The following is a 20,075-nucleotide window of genomic DNA, read 5'->3' as shown; positions in this document are numbered from 1 at the left end:
GTGAAAATGTCCCTGCAATGGTGACTGTTAAAGAGCACTTTCTAGAATTTATTGACATTGATGATACTACAGGAGCTGGTATGACAAATGTGCTTCTTAAAATGCTGGAAGATACAGGCATTGCGATAGCTGACATGAGAGGTCAGGGCTACGATAATGGTGCCAACATGAGAGGAAAGAACAGAGGAGTGCAGACCAGATCAGAGAGTTAAATCCTCAAGCTTTTTTTGTCCCATGCACTTCTCATTCATTGAACTTGGTAGTCAGTGATGCAGCATCAGCTTCTAGTGAGGCTGCTGTATTTTTAAAACGTAATTCAAAGCATCTATGTATTTTTCTCTTCATCAACTCTCCGATTGCAAATTTTGAAGCAACATCTGAGAACATTCTCTCTGACACTGAAACCACTGACTGCCACACGATGGGAAAGTTGAGTGGAGGCGATAAAGCCTATCAAACACCAAATTGGGAAGATAGATGATGCCATAGTTGCCATTATGGAGGATAATGCTATGACAGGAACTGTTCATGGGAGAACAGTGGCAGAGGGAAATGGAATTACCAGAAACATACATAACTTTAAATTTCTGTGTGGCTTAGTGTGGTGGCATGACATACTGTTTGAAATAAATGTTGTAATTTATTTATCGGCCTTGCAACCATCTCAATAGAGCATGAGCTGGCCCAGACTGTGGACCTTCAGGAAGCAGTTCAAATCTTTGCAATCAACAAGGCACGGAAAGAACCACTTTGATTATTCAAACAGATAAAAATGCCAGTGTTTACTATGCAGACAAGGAAAGTTAACTTTCAAACGCCTGAACAGCAAATGTAAGTGTTACTCAACTACAAGGTGTTGACCTTGATATATCTGGAGCAATGGAACAACTGGACAAAGCAAAGTCATACCTACAGTCTTACTGATCAGATGAGGGAGTTCAAAATGTTCTGAAGAGTGCACAGAAGTTTGCAGAGGAACCTTACACTGAAGCTATTTTCCCACCCATTCAAGAATACAAGAGTCACCAAAGAAGACATTTTGATCATGAGGCATGGGATAATCCCATAAGAGACCACAAACAACAATTCAAAGTTGAATTCTTTAACCAGGTGCTAGATTGTGCAATGCAGTCACTTGAAGAAAGTTTCATGCAGCTCAGGGAACACAGCAGTATATTTGGGATGTTGTATGATATTCCAAAACTCCTCACTATACCTGAAGAAGACCTACACCAGCAACGCAGGGCACTAGAGACAGTGTTGACACACGATGAGATGCGCGATATTGATGCGAGTGATTAGGCGATGAACTGAAAGCCCTTTCAAGATACATTTCCACAGGATCAACTCCAAAGACTGTTCTGGAATATATGTGCATAAATAAGATGACCACCCTCATTCCAAATGCTTTTGTTGCTTTGCGCATACTTCTAACACTTCCTGTAACAGTTGCCAGTGGAGAACGCAGCTTCTCCAAGCTGAAGTTAATAAATCTGTGCTCCACAATGACACAGGAAAGGCTGGTCGGCCTTGCAACCATCTCAATAGAGCATGAGCTGGCCCAGACTGTGGACCTTCAGGAAGCAGTTCAAATCTTTGCAATCAACAAGGCACGGAAAGAACCACTTTGATTATTCAAACAGATAAAAATGCCAGTGTTTACTATGCAGACAAGAAAAGGAGTACTTGTGGCACCTTAGAGACTAACCAATTTATTTGAGCATGAGCTTTCGTGAGCTACAGCTCACTTCATCAGATGCATACCGTGGAAACTGCAGCAGACTTTATATATACACAGAGAATATGAAACAATACCTCCTCCCACCCCACTGTCCTGCTGGTAATAGCTTATCTAAAGTGATCAACAGGTGGGCCATTTCCAGCACAAATCCAGGTTTTCTCACCCTCCACCCCCCCACACAAATTCACTCTCCTGCTGGTGCTAGCCCATCCAAAGTGACAACTCTTTACATAATCAAGTCGGGCTATTTCCTGCATAAATCCAGGTTTTCTCACATCCCCCCCACCCCCATACACACACAAACTCACTCTCCTGCTGGTAATAGCTCATCCAAACTGACTACTCTCCAAGTTTAAATCCAAGTTAAACCAGAACATCTGGGGGTACCTGCATGCCTCCAGCTTTCACCCTGACCACACCACATGATCCATCGTCTACAGCCAAGCTCTGCGATACAACCGCATTTGCTCCAACCCCTCAGACAGAGACAAACACCTACAAGATCTCTGTCAAGCTTTCTTACAACTACAATACCCACCTGCAGAAGTAAAGAAACAGATCGATAGAGCCAGAAGAGTTCCCAGAAGTTACCTACTACAGGACAGGCCTAACAAAGAAAATAACAGAACGCCACTAGCGGTCACCTTCAGCCCCCAACTAAAACCCCTCCAACGCATTATTAAGGATCTACAACCTATCCTAAAGGATGACCCAACACTCTCACAAGTCTTGGGAGACAGGCCAGTCCTTGCCTACAGACAGCCCCGCAACCTGAAGCAAATACTCACCAACAACCACATACCACACAACAGAACCACTAACCCAGGAACTTATCCTTGCAACAAAGCCCGTTGCCAACTGTGCCCACATATCTATTCAGGGGACACCATCACAGGGCCTAATAACATCAGCCACACTATCAGAGGCTCGTTCACCTGCACATCCACCAATGTGATATATGCCATCATGTGCCAGCAATGCCCCTCTGCCATGTACATTGGTCAAACTGGACAGTCTCTACGTAAAAGAATAAATGGACACAAATCAGATGTCAAGAATTATAACATTCATAAACCAGTCGGAGAACACTTCAATCTCTCTGGTCACGCAATCACAGACATGAAGGTCGCTATCTTAAAACAAAAAAACTTCAAATCCAGACTCCAGCGAGAAACTGCTGAATTGGAATTCATTTGCAAATTGGATACTATTAATTTAGGCTTAAATAGAGACTGGGAGTGGCTAAGTCATTATGCAAGGTAGCCTGTTTCCTCTTGTTTTTTCCTACCCCCCCCAGATGTTCTGGTTTAACTTGGATTTAAACTTGGAGAGTAGTCAGTTTGGATGAGCTATTACCAGCAGGAGAGTGAGTTTGTGTGTGTATGGGGGTGGGGGGGATGTGAGAAAACCTGGATTTATGCAGGAAATAGCCCGACTTGATTATGTAAAGAGTTGTCACTTTGGATGGGCTAGCACCAGCAGGAGAGTGAATTTGTGTGGGGGGGTGGAGGGTGAGAAAACCTGGATTTGTGCTGGAAATGGCCCACCTGTTGATCACTTTAGATAAGCTATTACCAGCAGGACAGTGGGGTGGGAGGAGGTATTGTTTCATATTCTCTGTGTATATATAAAGTCTGCTGCAGTTTCCACGGTATGCATCTGATGAAGTGAGCTGTAGCTCACGAAAGCTCATGCTCAAATAAATTGGTTAGTCTCTAAGGTGCCACAAGTACTCCTTTTCTTTTTGCGAATACAGACTAACACGGCTGTTCCTCTGAAACCTGTCATTATGCAGACAAGGAAAGTTAACTTTCAAACGCCTGAACAGCAAATGTAAGTGTTACTTAAAAATGTTGAACAAGGCATTTTAAGTTGTTAGTTTTCCTTTATTGGGGTAGGTAGCAGAGCAGTACCATGAGAGGAGTAGAACAGGAAGAAGGCAGAATTGAGACCTTTCAAAGTTTTGGCCCAAGCGAGGGGGCATAGGAGCGTCATTTGAGCTCCCCGCCTCAGGTGCCAAAATGTTGTGGGCCGGCCCTGTAGGCAACTCTAACAGTGCTATCTATAATTATTATATCTTCTCATCCCTAGAGCACAAAATTTTATTCTTTTCCTTCTTCAAATTCTTTCTTCTAGAACTACAATAAAATGAAAAGCCAAATGTTAATACCAGTGCTTCTGAGCAGTCATTATATACGCTAATATTCCTAACAGCACACAGCCAGATGTGTTGAATCATACAAGTAGTTATGTCAACTTGAGTCAACACATTGCACAGGTTTCAAACTAACACCTTTTTAGAGCTGGCTGGTCACATGATACTAGGATTAATAGTTTTCAGATGTTAAATGCAATTAAAGAGATAGCTAAATATATTAAATACTTTCTATTGCCATGCTAACAATTGCTATGGCCAGCACAGTCACAGTAGATGATAAAAAAGAGAGGTAGGTAGTCCACAAGATTATCAAGATGTGTCCCTTACTATGAAAATATTTGAGAACCCTGATGTAGGGAATCTGTTTTAGTCTCCCAGGAGACAGTTACCAGCCACACCGTAGCATAGCCTCCTTCCTGCTGTCTGCTTGCCGTTAGAGCATTACTGGTCTGAGATATGGCTACCACTAATCTCACAACTGCTTACCTCATGAGTGGCTGCTTGAGAATGAGGCTGTATCAAAAGCAACTATGTGACGAAAATGATACAATAGATGAGAATGAGAAAACATTAAAATCTTCTAGCTCTATATTGCAGCAGCAAGCACATAATTCGCACTTAACAAATCACACATATAGTTGACTAATAAGGATCTACTGAAAAACAGAGAAGCCAGCAACTCCTGCTGCAACATGATGTAATGACTGAGAAATATACCATTAAAAGACACCAAGCAATTACATTAAAAGAGGCCATAACATACAGAAAGGTATGTGCCTTTCATTATTTTCCTATCTTAAACCTATGAAAAACAGAAATAGACCAAGCTTGCCCGAAGCATATGGTTATCAAAACACATTTAAACATTTTTTCCAGGACATCTTGCAAAGGTTGCCATAGCAACCACTCTTCTTATTTTGAAATAATGTCACTCACTCCATAAAATCCTATACAAATGTCCAGAGTACAACATGGAGATGACCCTAGGTAAAGTTCTATGCTCTATTTCTTAAATATTGTCTTATTCAGATTTTCCCCCACTCTTCTGTTCTCTGCTGTAGTTAGTTAATTAGAACCCTAAGTATTACATTCATTCCTTCTAATAGACTAAAATGGAACATTTAATTTACTCTTTCAACATTTACTACATATTAAAGTATGCAACCAAAAAATAAAAATGCAGCTATCTGCCAACTAAAGTTCCAAGACTGAAAAATTTTATTCATATTACATTATACTGAAATCTTCAAAATATGACATTATATACTTATGCCAGGGTTAAGACCATATAAATAAATATTAATGATCCATTCTCAGTACTGCAGTACAAATAATGCTAATGGTATATGTAACACAGAGAAACAGCAGTGCAATGAAGAAAAATGTAAGACAGTAAAATAGAAAATGGTAATTTTAACGAAGAATTCTTACTCTTTGGTGTCCTTCATACCAATCATCTTCATCAAACCAGTGAGAAATATAAGTCATCCAAGCCATGATACAAAATATGTTTGAAATTTAAAACAATCATAAGACTATATCTCAGCGTCTGAACACATGTAAGGACAACGTGGGTTCTGTGCTAAAATTTACCCAAACTAAACCAAGCTACACAGAGATCAGTTCTGAGCTTAGTGAAATGATTCCCTTACAATAATAAGCTGTAAATTCATGAACATGTGAAAGACTTTTAATGAGAATACAAATACGATCCATTTAAGAAATTCTAAATGTGAAAATTGAAAACAACAAATAAACAAAATCATTACTATATCATATATTTCAGTATTTTAAGATAAAAGCTGATTAATGTTTCAAGCTGGGTTATAAAACACTGATGAGCTGTGAAAAACAACCGAGCTAGACTGTTAAGTGGTTCTTATTTATTTTCCAAAACATATTTTCTGTTTTCAGTTTTAGACTATAAAATTGGTCTGTAAGAGGTAGTTTCCAGAACACAAAACCGAAGTGTTAAAATGTAAAGTAACTTTAGCTTTATGGGGCTAGATAAATTAGGCAATATCAATTTCAATATCTGTGCTTTGGTTGTGTTGAGAGTGGTTTACAGTGGTACAAATAATACTACATAGAAATGGTCGCAACTCCGACATATAGGTTGCCTAGCAACTTCTAGCAGAAAAAGAAATCTGTTTTTGAAGAGCTCTAAAATATCCATTGTTTGCCACAGAGATCTCTAGGGCTCTGCCACAGCCATCCGCGCTGATGAGGAGCTCTAAGTACAGTCATCATCATAACTTTACATGTAAGTGCAGTGTTTGTTTTCTCCCTCTCGCTCTCCTCCCCCTTGGTATCAAGCAGATTTAAAGAGATAGTTCCACCTATGTGCTACCCACTCCTTTGATTTATCTACTGGGCCATGAGGTGCAACACTCAGTTCCATATTCTCCCCAGCACATCACAGGAATATGAAGTGCTGTTAACAAAGAGGGAGAAGGAGGAAGGAAGAAATGCCCCCTTCCATCTACACCACAATCCATTACTTCAACACCACCCTCTGTCAGCTGCACTTATTTAGGGACTATCATGAAAATTTTTCTAGGGACTACAGCAAAGCACAGAACAATACTGTCAGACCCTAAAAATCTGGAAAACTGGAATATCGGCATCTTCAAAGATGTGGGACCCAATTATCCTGCACACTCCCAAATAACACTGGGTTAAGGAAACTTTCCTCCAAACCACCACATTGGTATAAATCCAAAAGCTGGACACCTGAAGCCAACTGTTCAATCAATAAAATCATTAAAGAGAGGAGGAAAACAAAAACAACAATCTGAAAATCCTGCTGCTGAATGCACAGTTGGCCATCAACAAAACCAGCATCATTCATAATCTCTTGGATGAAACACCAGCGCTTGCTTGCATCACTGGTACATAGTTTAATGCCAATCTCGAACCTTACCCTAGTACAGACGGTCCCCACAGGATACTCTCTCTATATATATATATCAAGCCAAGACAGACCCGAGAATGTACCTGGGGAACTTTTAAAGAAGTCACACACCCTGGCTTACCAGTTTCACCTCAGTTCACAATTCCCCATGACACACTTGATTTAGTTATGTTTACAGTACAAACAAGTCAAAGTTTCTTAAAGTACAGAGATTCAAGTGACAGGAAGTAAAAGTATTGGAAACAAATGGTTACACATAAAATGAAACCATAAGATGCATTCTAGAACCTAGACTTATTTAACTAGACACTTGCACATCTTAAAAAGCAATGCTCACCCAAAGTCCTTTCAGCATTTTCAGCCAGACTTGGCTGTGATCTTCTTTTCATGAGACACTCTCAGCTTGCCTCCTTGATGAAAGATCCAGGTTGTCTGTTTGCATCTCCATTGTGCTCATTCATAACCAGGGCACTCCCCCACATACTGGTTGTTTTTTTCTGTATACTCCTTTCTTATAGATTTTGCAATTGGCAGCTGGCTCAGTATGTGAACAGGCATAGATTGTGAGGCACACACTACACAATGACCATACATGGAGATAAGTGTCTGCTAGCCCCTACCTGAAAGGAACCTGTCCAAGACATGTCATCTCCTGGTTACCTGACTTAAGAGCATAATTTTTAGTATAGACACAGCTCCTTAAATATTATCTGTACATATTTCACAATGATTATGATGACCAGTGGGTTACTGGCTCTCGGTAGAGGCTTCACATACCATATTTTAGTGAATTATTATGCATATATCTGACCCATGGGATCCCTGTAAAACCCTGTGCACCCTCTGTGCCCTCTGCTAGTTGGCAAGAGGAGGTCCCTGAGTCACAGTATCCATAAGATACATGATGAAAAGGACAAGAAAAACATAGGCCTTCTAGTGGTGTACAGACCTCCAAGTCGAAACCCTGTCAAGTTGTTGGAAGGAATTGACAGAGCTACTGCCCAGCGTAGTACTGGATTTGACCAGATTCCTTGTCATGGGTGGCTTCAGCCTCCACATTCACCGTGTAAATGAGGCAATGGTACTTGATCTCATGGCCTACACAGAAACCATGAGATTTTCTGGCCATCTGTGCACGTACATATGCAGTTGGATATACGTTGGACCCTATCTTCAGCTTAGGAGTGGATACTAGAGATGTCACCAATACATCACTCTCTTGGTCTGACCACTCCCTTGTGCAGATGAAGATCAGAGTCCTCCCTCTTTCCCAGCAAGGTAGCGAATAACCAATGCTAGTCCACTCCCAAAGATTCCGGAATCCTCTAGATTTTCAACTCACTCCAGAAGAACAAGCCACATAAATAAAGTGCCAAGGTCACAACAGTGAGACCCATCTTATTCAATAATCCTCTTGCAATGTAAAACAAAAACAAAAACAAAACAAAAACCCTACCCCAAGCAGATTATTACTCAAAAAGGTAGAAGCGAGAAAGACTCCAGGAAGTCCACTTCACTACTGCTATTGATTTTATGTGGAAGGCACTCATATACTACAGTGATGGGCAACAGTATAAAGCCATTAGATGGGTAATTAACAGATACATTTGGCAGGGGATCATCAGGGAGATGCCTTTTCTTGTTCCCATAGAAATCCACTCAGATTTGGCTAAATTATAATTGTTAAACATTTCAGTTTGTTTTTGCTCAGTTAACCCTGCTGAAGGGTTGCCTCTAACATCCCTGAATGTTCTATTGTCACTGAGCATGCTTCCCAACATGCCATTTCGGGATCCTGGGTCCAGAACTGAACCTTTGGACAGGATGCAGAGATAATGAATCCCCATCCTTTTACTACTATTTAAAACACCTTATGGTTTAGGAGAAAGGTGCACTGAGCTGCAAATCAGAATTAATCCAAGTGTCATGTCTTATACCAACTGATGTTAATAATTTTGTGCCTTTCATGATCCTTATTATTGAACAATGCCTGTCATATTGAATGCACACATGAGGGCTGAATTAGAATTGTATGGGCAACCTTAATTCTACAATTTCTTAACTTTTGAATGCTGGATTTTGCAACCTTAACATTCTTTTAATATAGTCTTTCTATATGCAATTTGAACTATGCCGTATATTTTTCAAGATGATCAATTTAGACTATCTAGTGGACGTGTGTGCTGAAGGGACTGCAAAGTTGGAGACTGTTCTGAAGTGACAGTTCTAGAGATGTATCTGATGTAGTTGTATTAAAGTTTTTCAACCATTTAAGTTTAGCAACATTTATCTGACAAGGAGAGCTGCCATTTTCCTCTCATAAATGAGAGACAGTTTTTAGATTCCCTTTTTTAGCTTCTAAGAATATACAAGATTCATAAGTCAACCACTAAGTGTGGAGTCCACAACTGATTATTATATCATTCTGTTACCTTTTTATCATTTTCTTTCCTTTTATCTGTTAGATAGAGGAGTAAGGACTGACTTCTAGTTGAAAAATAATACTGGATCTCCTCTCTGGTCTCAAAAAAATATTTGAAAACAAAACGTGACAACCCCCCACCCCCTTTCCCCAAAACAGAACTGGTTTCCAGGTTAGTCACAAGCTTGAAACAATGCAGATTGCACAAAAAGTTCCCTTACTAAGAAACACAGAAACCAAAATCTGTTGAAACTCCTAGATTAATTTGGTTTCTATGTGAACCAAGACAAAACTCAATAATCAGGAGTGAATTCTGCTTCATGTTTTAGGAGCAATACAAACCGGACACTCCAAACAAAACTCTAGATGTATGAACACAAAGATGCTCATTCACACTAACTTTTGCAAACCAAAACCAATTGGGTTGAATACAAATCTACTTGGAGCCAGATGTGATTAAGACATATTTGTACTGATTCCAAAAATTCTTGAGGGGGTATGTAACTAATACCAGATTCCAGGATGCTACGTAACTATTTCCTAGACCTAGATTTAGTCACACAGAGCAGGCTGGTTCTTTTTGGATATGTCTACACTACAATTAAACACCCAGGGCTGACCCATACCAGCTGACTTGGGATCAAAGGGCTCGGGCTAAGGCACAGTTTAATTGCTGTGCAGACATTCAGGTTTGGGCTGGAGCCCAGGCTCTGGGACCCCAGAAGTGGGGAGGGTTCCTGAGCTTAGGCTCCAGCCTGAGCCTGAACATCTACACTCCAATTAAACAGGCCCTTATCTGACTTAGGGCATGGCTACACTTGCAGATGTAGAGCGCTTTGAGTTAAACCTGCATTGGGAGAGCGCAGTAGGAAAAGCGCTGCAGTCTGTCCACACTGACAGCTGCAAGCGCACTGGCGTGGCCACATTTACGGCACTTGCAGCAGCATTGGGAGCGGTGCATTATGGGCAGCTATCCCACAGAGCACCTCTCCCCATTCTGGTGCTGTGGCTTGTGGGAAGAGGGTAGGGGGTGCCAGGCATTCTGGGTCCTGTCCCAACACCCCGTGATGCATCGGTTCACATCCCAGCAATCCCTGTGTTTCCGTCCACATTTGGTGCCGTCTTTCAACGTTTTTTGTACTGCGTGCTCTGTCTTCCCTTTCGGTCTGCGGGAATAGAGCCCGAACAGCTGAGGAGTATGCTGATGAGTCTCGCCAGCATGTCACATGTGGCAGTCCAGTTATTCCTTATGATCCAAAGTGACAGTGCGGGCTCCGACGATATCGACTCGAGTAACGCATATGACACGAGTTTGCTTGTGGCATTCACAGACATGCTCACCACCACAGAACGCCGCTTTCAGGCTAGGGAAACAAGCACTGAGTGGTGGGATCACATCATCATGCAAGTCTGGGATAATGAGCAGTGGCTGCAGAACTTTCGGGTGAGAAAAGCCACTTTCATGGGACTGCGTGATGAGCTCGCCCCCACCCTGCGGTGCAAGGACACAAGATTGAGAGCAGAGATGGCAGAGAAGCAGGTGGCTATTGCAATCTGGAAACTCCAGATAGCTACCGATCGGTCACTAACCAGTTTGGAGTGGGAAAGTCGACCATTGGAATCATGTTGATGCAAGTTTGCAGGGCCATTAATTGCATCCTGCTCACAAGAACCGTGACTCTGGGTAACGTGCATGATATTGTGGATGGCTTTGCACAAATGGGTTTCCCTAACTGCAGAGGGGCGACAGATGGCATGCATATTCCAATTCTGGCACCAGCCCACCTAGCCTCCGAGTACGTTAGTCAGAAGGGGCATTTCTCTATAGTTCTCCAGGTGCTTGTGGATCACCATGGTCGTTTCATTGACATTAATGCAGGCTGGCCCGGAAAGGTGCATGACGCAGGCATCTTTTGGAACACGGGGCTGTTCAGGAAGCTGCAAGCTGGGACTTTTTTCCCAGACCAGAAGATCACCGTAGGGGAAGTCAAAATGCCCATTGTGATCCTTGGAGACCAAGCTTACCCTTTAATGCCATGGCTCATGAAATCCTATACAGGGGGCCTTGACAGCAGCAAGGAGCAATCCTTTTACTTAGGGAGGTGGTAGAATCTCCTTCCTTAGAGGTTTTCAAGGTCAGGCTTGACAAAGCCCTGGCTGGGATGATTTAGTTGGGGATGGGTCCTGCTTTGAGCAGGGGGCTGGACTAGATGACCTCCCTTCCAACCCTGATATTCTATGATTCTATGAACAACAGGCTGAGCCGGTGCAGGATGACTGTGGAGTGTGCTTCTGGCCATTTGAAGGGCCGCAGGCGTTCTCTGTATGGGAAGCTGGACCTGGCCGATGACAGCATCCCCCCAGTTATATCTGCATGCTGTACGCTCCATAACATTTGTGAAGGGAAGGGTGATCAATTCACTCAGGCATGGAACTTGGAGGTTCAACACCTGGAGGCTGAATTTGAACATCCAGAGAGCAGGACTATTAGAGGGGCCCAGTGTGGGGCTGCAAGGATTAGGGATGCCTTGAGGGAGCAATTTGAGGCTGAAAGCCACCAGTAACGTCTGGTGCCCTGAAAGGGAGTGAAGTGCAGTGGTTCCAATGTTAGTAGGAATCTGTGTTTGCTATGCTGACTGGCAGTACCTGTTTCTTTCTTGGGCTAAGGTATCTTTTACTTTATGCAATAATAAATAATGTTTTCAAAGCCAAAAAATCCATTTATTGAAAAGAAAATTCATTTATTGAAAAGAAACACAACTGCTTGGGAAACAGAAAGGGCAAGGAGATGGGGTGGGGAACGGTAAAATCACAGATTTGCATATGTCCTGTTATCATACTCAGCCTTCCTGTCTGGAGTGCTGTGTAATGAGTGCTGCACTTCAGGGTGGCTATACTGCTTGGTGATGGGGGTTGAGTGCAGTGGGTAAGGGTCATAGTTTTCAGGGCTGGGTAGCGAAGCTACAGGTGTTGGAGGCAGCTGGTGGCGATAAGAACCCGGATGTTGGGGAAAGTGGGTTGGAGGTGACATGGGTGTAGGAGGAGGATTTTATAATTGTATTATAAGAATAGAGGTACTAATGTATATCTTGATTTCATTTTATCAGCCACCCTTTTTGAATAGCAGAAAGGAATGACCCTCTGGGACATTGGTAGGAATGCATCTGACGGACTGCTAGTGTCTTTACTGATGTTAAGGCAGGGACAGACCAGAACAGTCCTTATGACTGATTATGGTCACCCTTTTGTTTTAGGATAAGCTATGTCTACTATGGTTTCCTATATGTATTACAAATTAGGCACTCTAGTTAAATATACATTTCTTTGTTTTAAGGTTTAGTAAGTAAAAGATAGGATCTTGTATTGTGTCTATGTTAAGGAGATTCAAAATAAACGGACACTGTTTATATTCTCAAAGGTCTCTGTAAAAAGATTGTGTGAATGAGGAATGCATGCATCAGGAAAAGATAAGGTGTGAAAGCAATTGTTATAACCAGATGGTCAAGGAAAAAGGAGTAAAGAGACCTAATGACACCAGAAAATCATCAACGCGCATCCATAATGAAGGAAAGGCAAACTGACTACCCTGAAGTGAAGGCTGGCACCCCTAAAGACAGGACAATTGATTAAATCGGAACCAGGACAGGATAACCCTCTCGGAGGTGTTTTGGAATGTTTACATCAAAAAATACACTAATTAAGGAGTAACCTGTCACAAACTGACATAGCAAAATCCATAGACTTCAGCACAGAAAAAGAACTATAAGAACAGGGTGCTTCGCCATGGGATTTTGGGTTCATCTTGCCACTACTCCAAAAGCATCGGATCGCGCCCAACAAAGCCCGGCTCCCCTCTGCGCCCAATCTGGCTGGCCACACTCCAGACTGGTAACTATAAAAACATCAGCTGGCAGGACTGTGTGCATGATGTGTATATGCGTGTGTGACTGAAAAGCATATGCTGTTGTAATTTCAAGAAATATGGCGTATTTGCCTTCTCTCTTATAAAAGATCCTGTGTGCTTTGTATAGCATAACATGGGGGCACAAGGGAAAGAGTTTTGGGACAAGGGCTGCCGGGGTCGGGGGGCACGGTAGTGCTCCACCTGCATGGCTACGAGCGCCTGGATAGAGTCTGCTTGGCTCTCCATTATGCTTATCAGCCGATCCGTGCTTTGCTGCTGGAGCGTCGCACTTTTGTGCCAGCGCTCCTCATTCTGCAGGCAGATCCTCCTTTCACTGTCCCGCCACTCCTGCACTTTTTGATTTTCGGTACTTGAATGCTGCATTACTTCATGCAACTTGTCTTCCTTGCTCCTGCGTGGCCTCTTTCTGATTCTTTGGAGTCTTTCGGCTGGTGATAATACAGACAGCTGAGATCTCAAGGTTGCATCTGTAAAGGCAAAATGCAACCAACACTTAACAGAGGCAGCATTGTTCACACCAGGCAGAGCAATGATTCCCCAGTACTTAAGGGCAAGCACAGTCTAAACAATAGCATAATTTGCCCATCCCAAAGTGAGCGCACATAACCCACCGGAGCCCCAAAATGGTGAGTAAGCACAGGGTCAAGCGTGACTGATTGTTTCATGGCTGTACTGTCTTCTGAGTTTCTGTGCCTTGGGGAGAGCCAACAGTGGCAGGGGGCCCCTATACTGAACACTGTCCCCACATTTTCCACAGGAGTTGGTCCTGGAAGATATCTCACTGCTGAGGGTGACCTGGGAAGCAAGGGAGGGTCTTCTACTACAATGCGGCTTCCGCCCTGGCCCATATGCAGCTTGCCTGTGTGCAGCAATAGTCCCCGCCCCCATGGCACAACAAGTTAGCCTTACTGGGACAAGGACCACAGTGGCTCTCCCGAGAAACCTGCGCAAGCGCATTGCCCAAGTTCTGGATGAGACCTTTGAAGAGATCACTGAGGCCGATTACCGCGATCTGAGAGAGCACATTAACGCCCTATTCCGCATCTAGGCATGCATGCAGCCCTAACCCTCCTTGCCCACAAGAGCCCGCACTGAATAACTTCCTTCCCAAAATAAAAGCGGCTTACCAGAAACCTCCTCTGGTGTTTGTCCTTCCCCAAGCACCAGCTGCCGTGACTGGCTACCTTCCTCCTGGCTTGAGAACAGCTCCTCGCTACATGCATCTAGGAATTCCAGGGTGTCTTCCTCTGCCTCAGCACCCTTGCTCCTCCTCCTCCTACCTTGTTAAACTCGGCTCTGAAGTGTCCATGGTGGTCCTCGGAATGGAGGTGGGGTCACCCCCAAGTATCGTGTCCAGCTCTTTGTAGAAATGGCAGGTCGCAGGGACAGCACCAGAGTAGCTGTTTGCCTTGTGGGCTTTGCAGTAAGCATTCTGCAGCTCCTTCACTTTAATCCTGCACTGCAGTGCATCCTGGTCATGGCCCCTTTCCATCATGTCCCTTGATATCTGCCCGAAGGTATCTTAATTCCTATGGCTGGAGCACAGCTGCGACTGGACAGCTTCCTCCCCCCGAACACTGATGAGGTCCAGCACCTCGCCATTGCTCCATACTAGGGCTCGCCTGGCGCATGGAGGCATGGTCACCTGGAAAGATTTGCTGAGAGCACTCCACACCTGGCTTGTGCAAACAGGAAGGGGATTTTCAAAACTCCCAGAGAATTTAAAGGGCGGGTCTGACAGTTGGTCACCTGAGGACAGGACATTAGACTTCAAAGTGATGACCAGAGTGGCCAGAACAGGCATTGTCGGATACTTCTGGAAGCTGATCACAGAGCAATAACAGACCAGGGCGTCCACACTGGCGCCACGGCACTCCAGCATGGGCACACCAAACGTTATTCCACTCGCCGAGGTGGAGTACTAGCAGCGCTGTAGCTGCCGAGTCAGAGTGCTCTACGTGCCTTGCCAGTGTGGACGGGTAGTGAGCTAGGGCGCCCGGGGCTCCTTTAATGCACTCTCACTCGCAAGTGTAGCCAAGCCCTTAGTCTTTCAGGGCTTGGGCTGACACAGGCCAGCTGTGGGGTTTTAACTGCAGTGTAGACATACCCTTAGATTCAAACCTGTAGCAAAAACAAGTTCTGTGTCTTCTTGAGGCAGAAAGAACTGGGAGGGGGCAGACAGGTCCTACATTGGGGGAAAAACCTTAGAACCAGCTCAGCAGAAAGATTAATCTAAGATTTATGTATTTTATTTAAGTCACTCCAGGTACTCTTGAGGTATAAAGGTGCTTCCAAGAAAGTGAGCAAATTTGAGGCATAGTCACAATGTGTGAACTTTATTAGCAACAAGGCAAGAGCTCTCTCACAGCAGGAATGCAATCTTTTCAGATTTATTTCTAAAGACAGTGGGGGAGCTATTCCCTACCGCAGTCATCCTGAGCTAAGAAGAGAAAAAGGAAGCAGAGCTATACCTCCATTCTATTCAGCCGGGAGGGATGAAATCTTGAGAGGGGTTCACTGGAGCCTTTATGGATATGTCTGGAAAAGAATATGCTGGAAAAGCAGCACAACCCAAACATCTTGGACTGAGGGAGAGGTAGGTATCTAGAAACAGGGTATATCTATGCTACAAGCACTGCAGCTGTAGCATACATACACACTTACGACAGTGACAGTCAAGGTTTTTCCATTGCTCTAGTAAATCTACCCCCTAAAGAGGCCACAGAATTAACATCAACCTACAATTCTTCCTTCAATCTAGCTGCGTCTACAGTGGTGTTAGTAAATATTAACTTTACTATTTTTAAGTTAAATTCTCATAATTCTTTTATGTGCCAACCAAAATCCTTTTATGTTGTGTATTGATATATTTAGTACCCTATATATAGGGCCCTACCAATTTCACAGCCATGAAAAACGCAACACAGACCATGAGTGAAATCTGATGTCCCCTTGTTCCTAGGAGCGCCCTAGCAAAAGGGGCTCCTAGCTCTGGTTAGGCTGGGGAGGGACAGGACTTATCCATCCCCTGCACAGCTACTGGAGGTGGGGAGGGGGGATGGACGAGACCAGACTCAACTCAAGGTGCCTCCCCCTGCTGCAGAACGCTCTGGGCCTGTGCAGCAGACCCAGAGGTTCCTGAAGCCGGAGGAGGCTCATGAAGTTGAATCTGATCTTCCCTGTGCTGCTGGGAGCACCCCAGCAAAGGGGGCTCCTAGCTGCTAGTCCAGGCAGGGCTGGGGCAGGGCAGGACTTGCTCTTTTCTTGCAGGGCTGCTCTTGGGTATCTTCCTGGCTGCAGACAGCTCTGCACGCCTTCCTCCCCACTCTGTCCAGCTCTGAAGGCAGCACAGATGTGAGGGTGGCAATCACATGACCTCCCTACAACAGGTTTGTGACACCCCCGCTCTCCCAATCCCCTTTTGGGTCGCGAGCCCCAAGGTTACAACACTGAAAGTTCAGATTTAAACATCTGAAAATGTGAACTTTATCAATTTTCAAATCCTATGGCCGTGAAATTGACCATAATGGACCGTGAATTTGGTAGGCCCCTACCTATATATATTGAAACTAAAAAGTTCTTTGTCCTTCAATTGAACCTAATGGATGGAAGGAAACTGAACTTAATAATGGACTGTGTATAAACTTTTAACCCTACTTTTTATGTTAACTTCACTAATATAGTCCAGGTGTCCAAGGAAGAGAAACCTCAAACTAATGAAAAGTGTCTACACAAGTACATTATATACAAAACTGGGTGACTGATAAGGAATAGTTGTTATTTCAGATGGATGAAATAATGCAAATGGATGAAATAATGACTCACTGAAAGATGTTTTTAATTCATTAAGCACATTGGCTCTCACAGATGCTTGTAATAATGACCAGATTAGAGATTCCTTTTTGCTTATCAACCAGGTAAACTGAGGTGCATAAAAGAAATGTCATTAGTAATTAGGAAAACAGAACACAGGGTAAAATTAATTGTGGAAAAGTATATTTTCCTCCAAAAATAAGTTTCATTGTCTCGCCCTATAAAAGGACACAGGTTTGGAAGTTAGTTTGGAGAGTGCAGACTGCCAACATCCCACCAGTTACAGAGGAGAGAGAGACAGAGACCAGCTCTTTAGGATTAATAATAATAATCTTTTAGTAAGTAATTCCATCTGAGCCTGTTACTGATAATCTTGAATCATTCTTAAATTCAAATAAGCAACAGGGGACTAAGTCAACCTTACTACGTCATACAGGGCATGACATTTTTCACAGCCCTGAGCAATGTAGCTAGGTCAAACTAGTTTTAGGTGTAGAGCAAACCACAGTCCCTAACATGGAAATGAGCATTAGGTCTTTTAAATCAGAGCTGTAATATATTCCTTAGAACAAAGATTTAGAATGTGAACGAAACACAACATATCCATATTTACATATTGCTAATGCTTGCTACTCCCCTCCCCTTCTAGTTATTCATACTTTGAAGTAATACTGGTATGTTTAGAAAAGATTGTTTTTGCAGACTGTCAGCTTTGCCCTTTCAAATGGATTTTGGGTTCCCGATGATTCTGGGGTTTTTAAGCTGGAACCAGAACTTGTCTCATGTAAATCATTGGTTCAGTTCTGAATTAGTTCAGTAGTGACCACAAGTTGTTACCACTTATGCCTGTTACTACACAATGCCCTGGTGACTTATGCAAAATGAGTTTTCTGATCTCAATCCAGTCCTTGTTTGGCAAATGCATCTCCTCACAAAAGGCACCATTACAAAAGCCCACTTTTCATTAGAGTCTCAGCAGGGAGACAAGGACTGAATGAACACAGAAATTGAATTATCATTTCAACACAACTAGTGGTGATATCTTCAGCTCAAGTTAAAATAGAGGGCAGGATATTGTGTGGAAGTTCTAACTGCTGATGACTTCTTGTACCCATATGCAGCTAAATACAGTAGAAGGCTTCAGACTAAATTAAATAAATATAAAAAATAATAAAGGGAAAAATAGCCTGAACTGCTCCCCTTCTCAGACAATACATCAAGGGTACATTAGAAATACTGATAAACATATTCATTCACTCATTGACCTGCTGTCAAAACTAATTTTTACAAAAACTTTTTGTAATCAAATGGCATGCAATGTTCTCATTTAAGGTGAATATAACCTAATTAATAAATAAAAATATGAAGATGGGTTAATGTAAGTCCAAAAACAAAACAAAAAACTCTTTAAATTAGCCTAAAGAAGGTTAACTTGTTTTAGTATTTTAGATACATAGTTTATAAAATACTTAATTCAAAAAAGAATTTGATACTATTCTTACATTTCTTTTAATCATCATTTTTTCCCCCTCTCTCTAAGAACAGGCTTTAGAACTGTTGGTATAATAGTTCTTGTAATATACCAAACTGGAAAAACTTAATTCATTTCCATTTTAGTTGGTTAACATAATGTTAATAAACTATCATCATACACACCTCTGAGCAAATTAAAAACTCATATTCAGTCTTAAAATACACAATCTTTTGAATGTACTCCTGACATTCTAAAAGGAATACAAAACATACAAATCATGTTCACTTAAATACTGAAGTAATTGCTTAATTCTGGAATTAGTGTCACCATAGTGATAAACCCTGTGATCAAACAGACATTCCACATGCCTATGTTTATGTCTCAGATCCTATTAGATTCTAAGCACCCTAAATTCTCTTTGAAATCAGTGGGGTAAGACACACTGCACCTTACAGGATCGTGACCTTAATTCATACAGGAAACAATTCTGATGAACCAATTACAGTTTAGAAGCTAAACAAACACTTCACATTACTCTTACTATTTATATAGTATATACCTTACATTACTGATATTCTGATTGCCTCTTTTCAATCAATTAGAAAGGGTATGTTTATTATTAATCCTCAAAACCACATGTCAGGAATGGAGAATTATTACTCTGAGGTCACAGACACTGCAATATGAGTTTATAAAACTGACTGTGTAACATAGGAAAAAAAGACATTTTAAAGACCATTTTAGAAAGTTAAACTCAGGGGCATATTCTATGCTTACTTATGGGCCAGCTACTTTGACTTTTCCCTTTTTACGTGACTGAGCTATGTAAAATAACTCAATTAAAGTATATATAAAGGGATGATCTAGCTTTGAACTTGCTTCACTGAAATCAATTTCAAAACTCCATTGTCTTCAGTGGGATTAGGTTTAGGCTCTATGTCATTCAAGAAATAAACTCTCTCATCTTGGAGACTTCTTGAGGTAAACTGAGTGGATGGGTATCCTATACAAAACATTTGGAACAATGCAATGTGAACAAATTACTGTATACACATTACATACTAACCTAGTAGTGTATTTATACAAATGTTCATTGTTCTCTCTTTTTTTTTTTTTTTCATTTTTGATGAAAGAGCTATGTCAATTCAAAGTATTATTTGTGGATAGAAGAAATAAAATGCAAAGAACTATGGTTAAACCCATCATTTTGGTGGGGATTTATATGTACAAAATTTAAGAAATCCAAAGTTATAGCTCCACAACCACCACAATTACGTCACAGAGCATTTGTGCCTAGCATATCAGATATCATTTAAGGCAAAGTTGCCACCTTATTCAGGAATACAAATTACCACACATATGCAAGGGTGTTGAATTATGGCTGGTTTGGAAAAATAAGTTTGATTTTCTTGTCTTTTATACAGCTGTAAACTTTGCATTAACATAGGCCCTGAATAACCACTCTGTGTTCACAAGAGATGGGACTCTTATGGCTTGAAGTCTCGAGGAGGACACTGACACTGAAGGGGAGCATCACCTTCACAGCACTGTCCTTCCCACATCCAGAGATCCACCTCCATTGGATTCTAGGGGAATGTGGTTCTGTCTACAGGCCCAATCACACAAAC

The 20,075-nt window shown here is 42.2% G+C and overlaps 1 protein-coding gene and 1 long non-coding RNA gene across 9 annotated transcripts in view; both read right to left on the bottom strand.

Moving 5' to 3' along the window:
* Positions 1–20,075, bottom strand: part of WDR17 (WD repeat domain 17) — a 121,567-nt gene that overhangs the window by 82,611 nt on the left and 18,881 nt on the right. For 2 of the 8 annotated variants that reach the window (XM_048847782.2, XM_048847783.2), the window contains exon 1: positions 5,331–5,522. The exons of 5 other annotated variants lie outside the window; for them this stretch is intronic. In XM_048847782.2, coding sequence (XP_048703739.1) covers positions 5,331–5,396 — 66 coding nt within the window. In that variant the 5' untranslated portion in view covers positions 5,397–5,522. Of the gene's footprint in view, positions 1–5,330; positions 5,524–20,075 lie in introns of those variants that run through there. One more of the 8 variants, XM_048847786.2, reaches the window with a different exon arrangement.
* LOC142071770 (uncharacterized) lies at positions 11,956–15,797 on the bottom strand. The gene is made up of 2 exons (XR_012667963.1): positions 14,288–15,797; positions 11,956–13,627 (listed from the first exon to the last, which is right to left on the bottom strand). It is a non-coding gene; the product is annotated as an uncharacterized LOC142071770 (long non-coding RNA).

Source organism: Caretta caretta, chromosome 4 (assembly GCF_965140235.1).
Source record: "Caretta caretta isolate rCarCar2 chromosome 4, rCarCar1.hap1, whole genome shotgun sequence".
Classification (NCBI taxonomy): domain Eukaryota; kingdom Metazoa; phylum Chordata; order Testudines; family Cheloniidae; genus Caretta; species Caretta caretta.
This window is presented reverse-complemented; position numbering and strand designations above follow the sequence as displayed.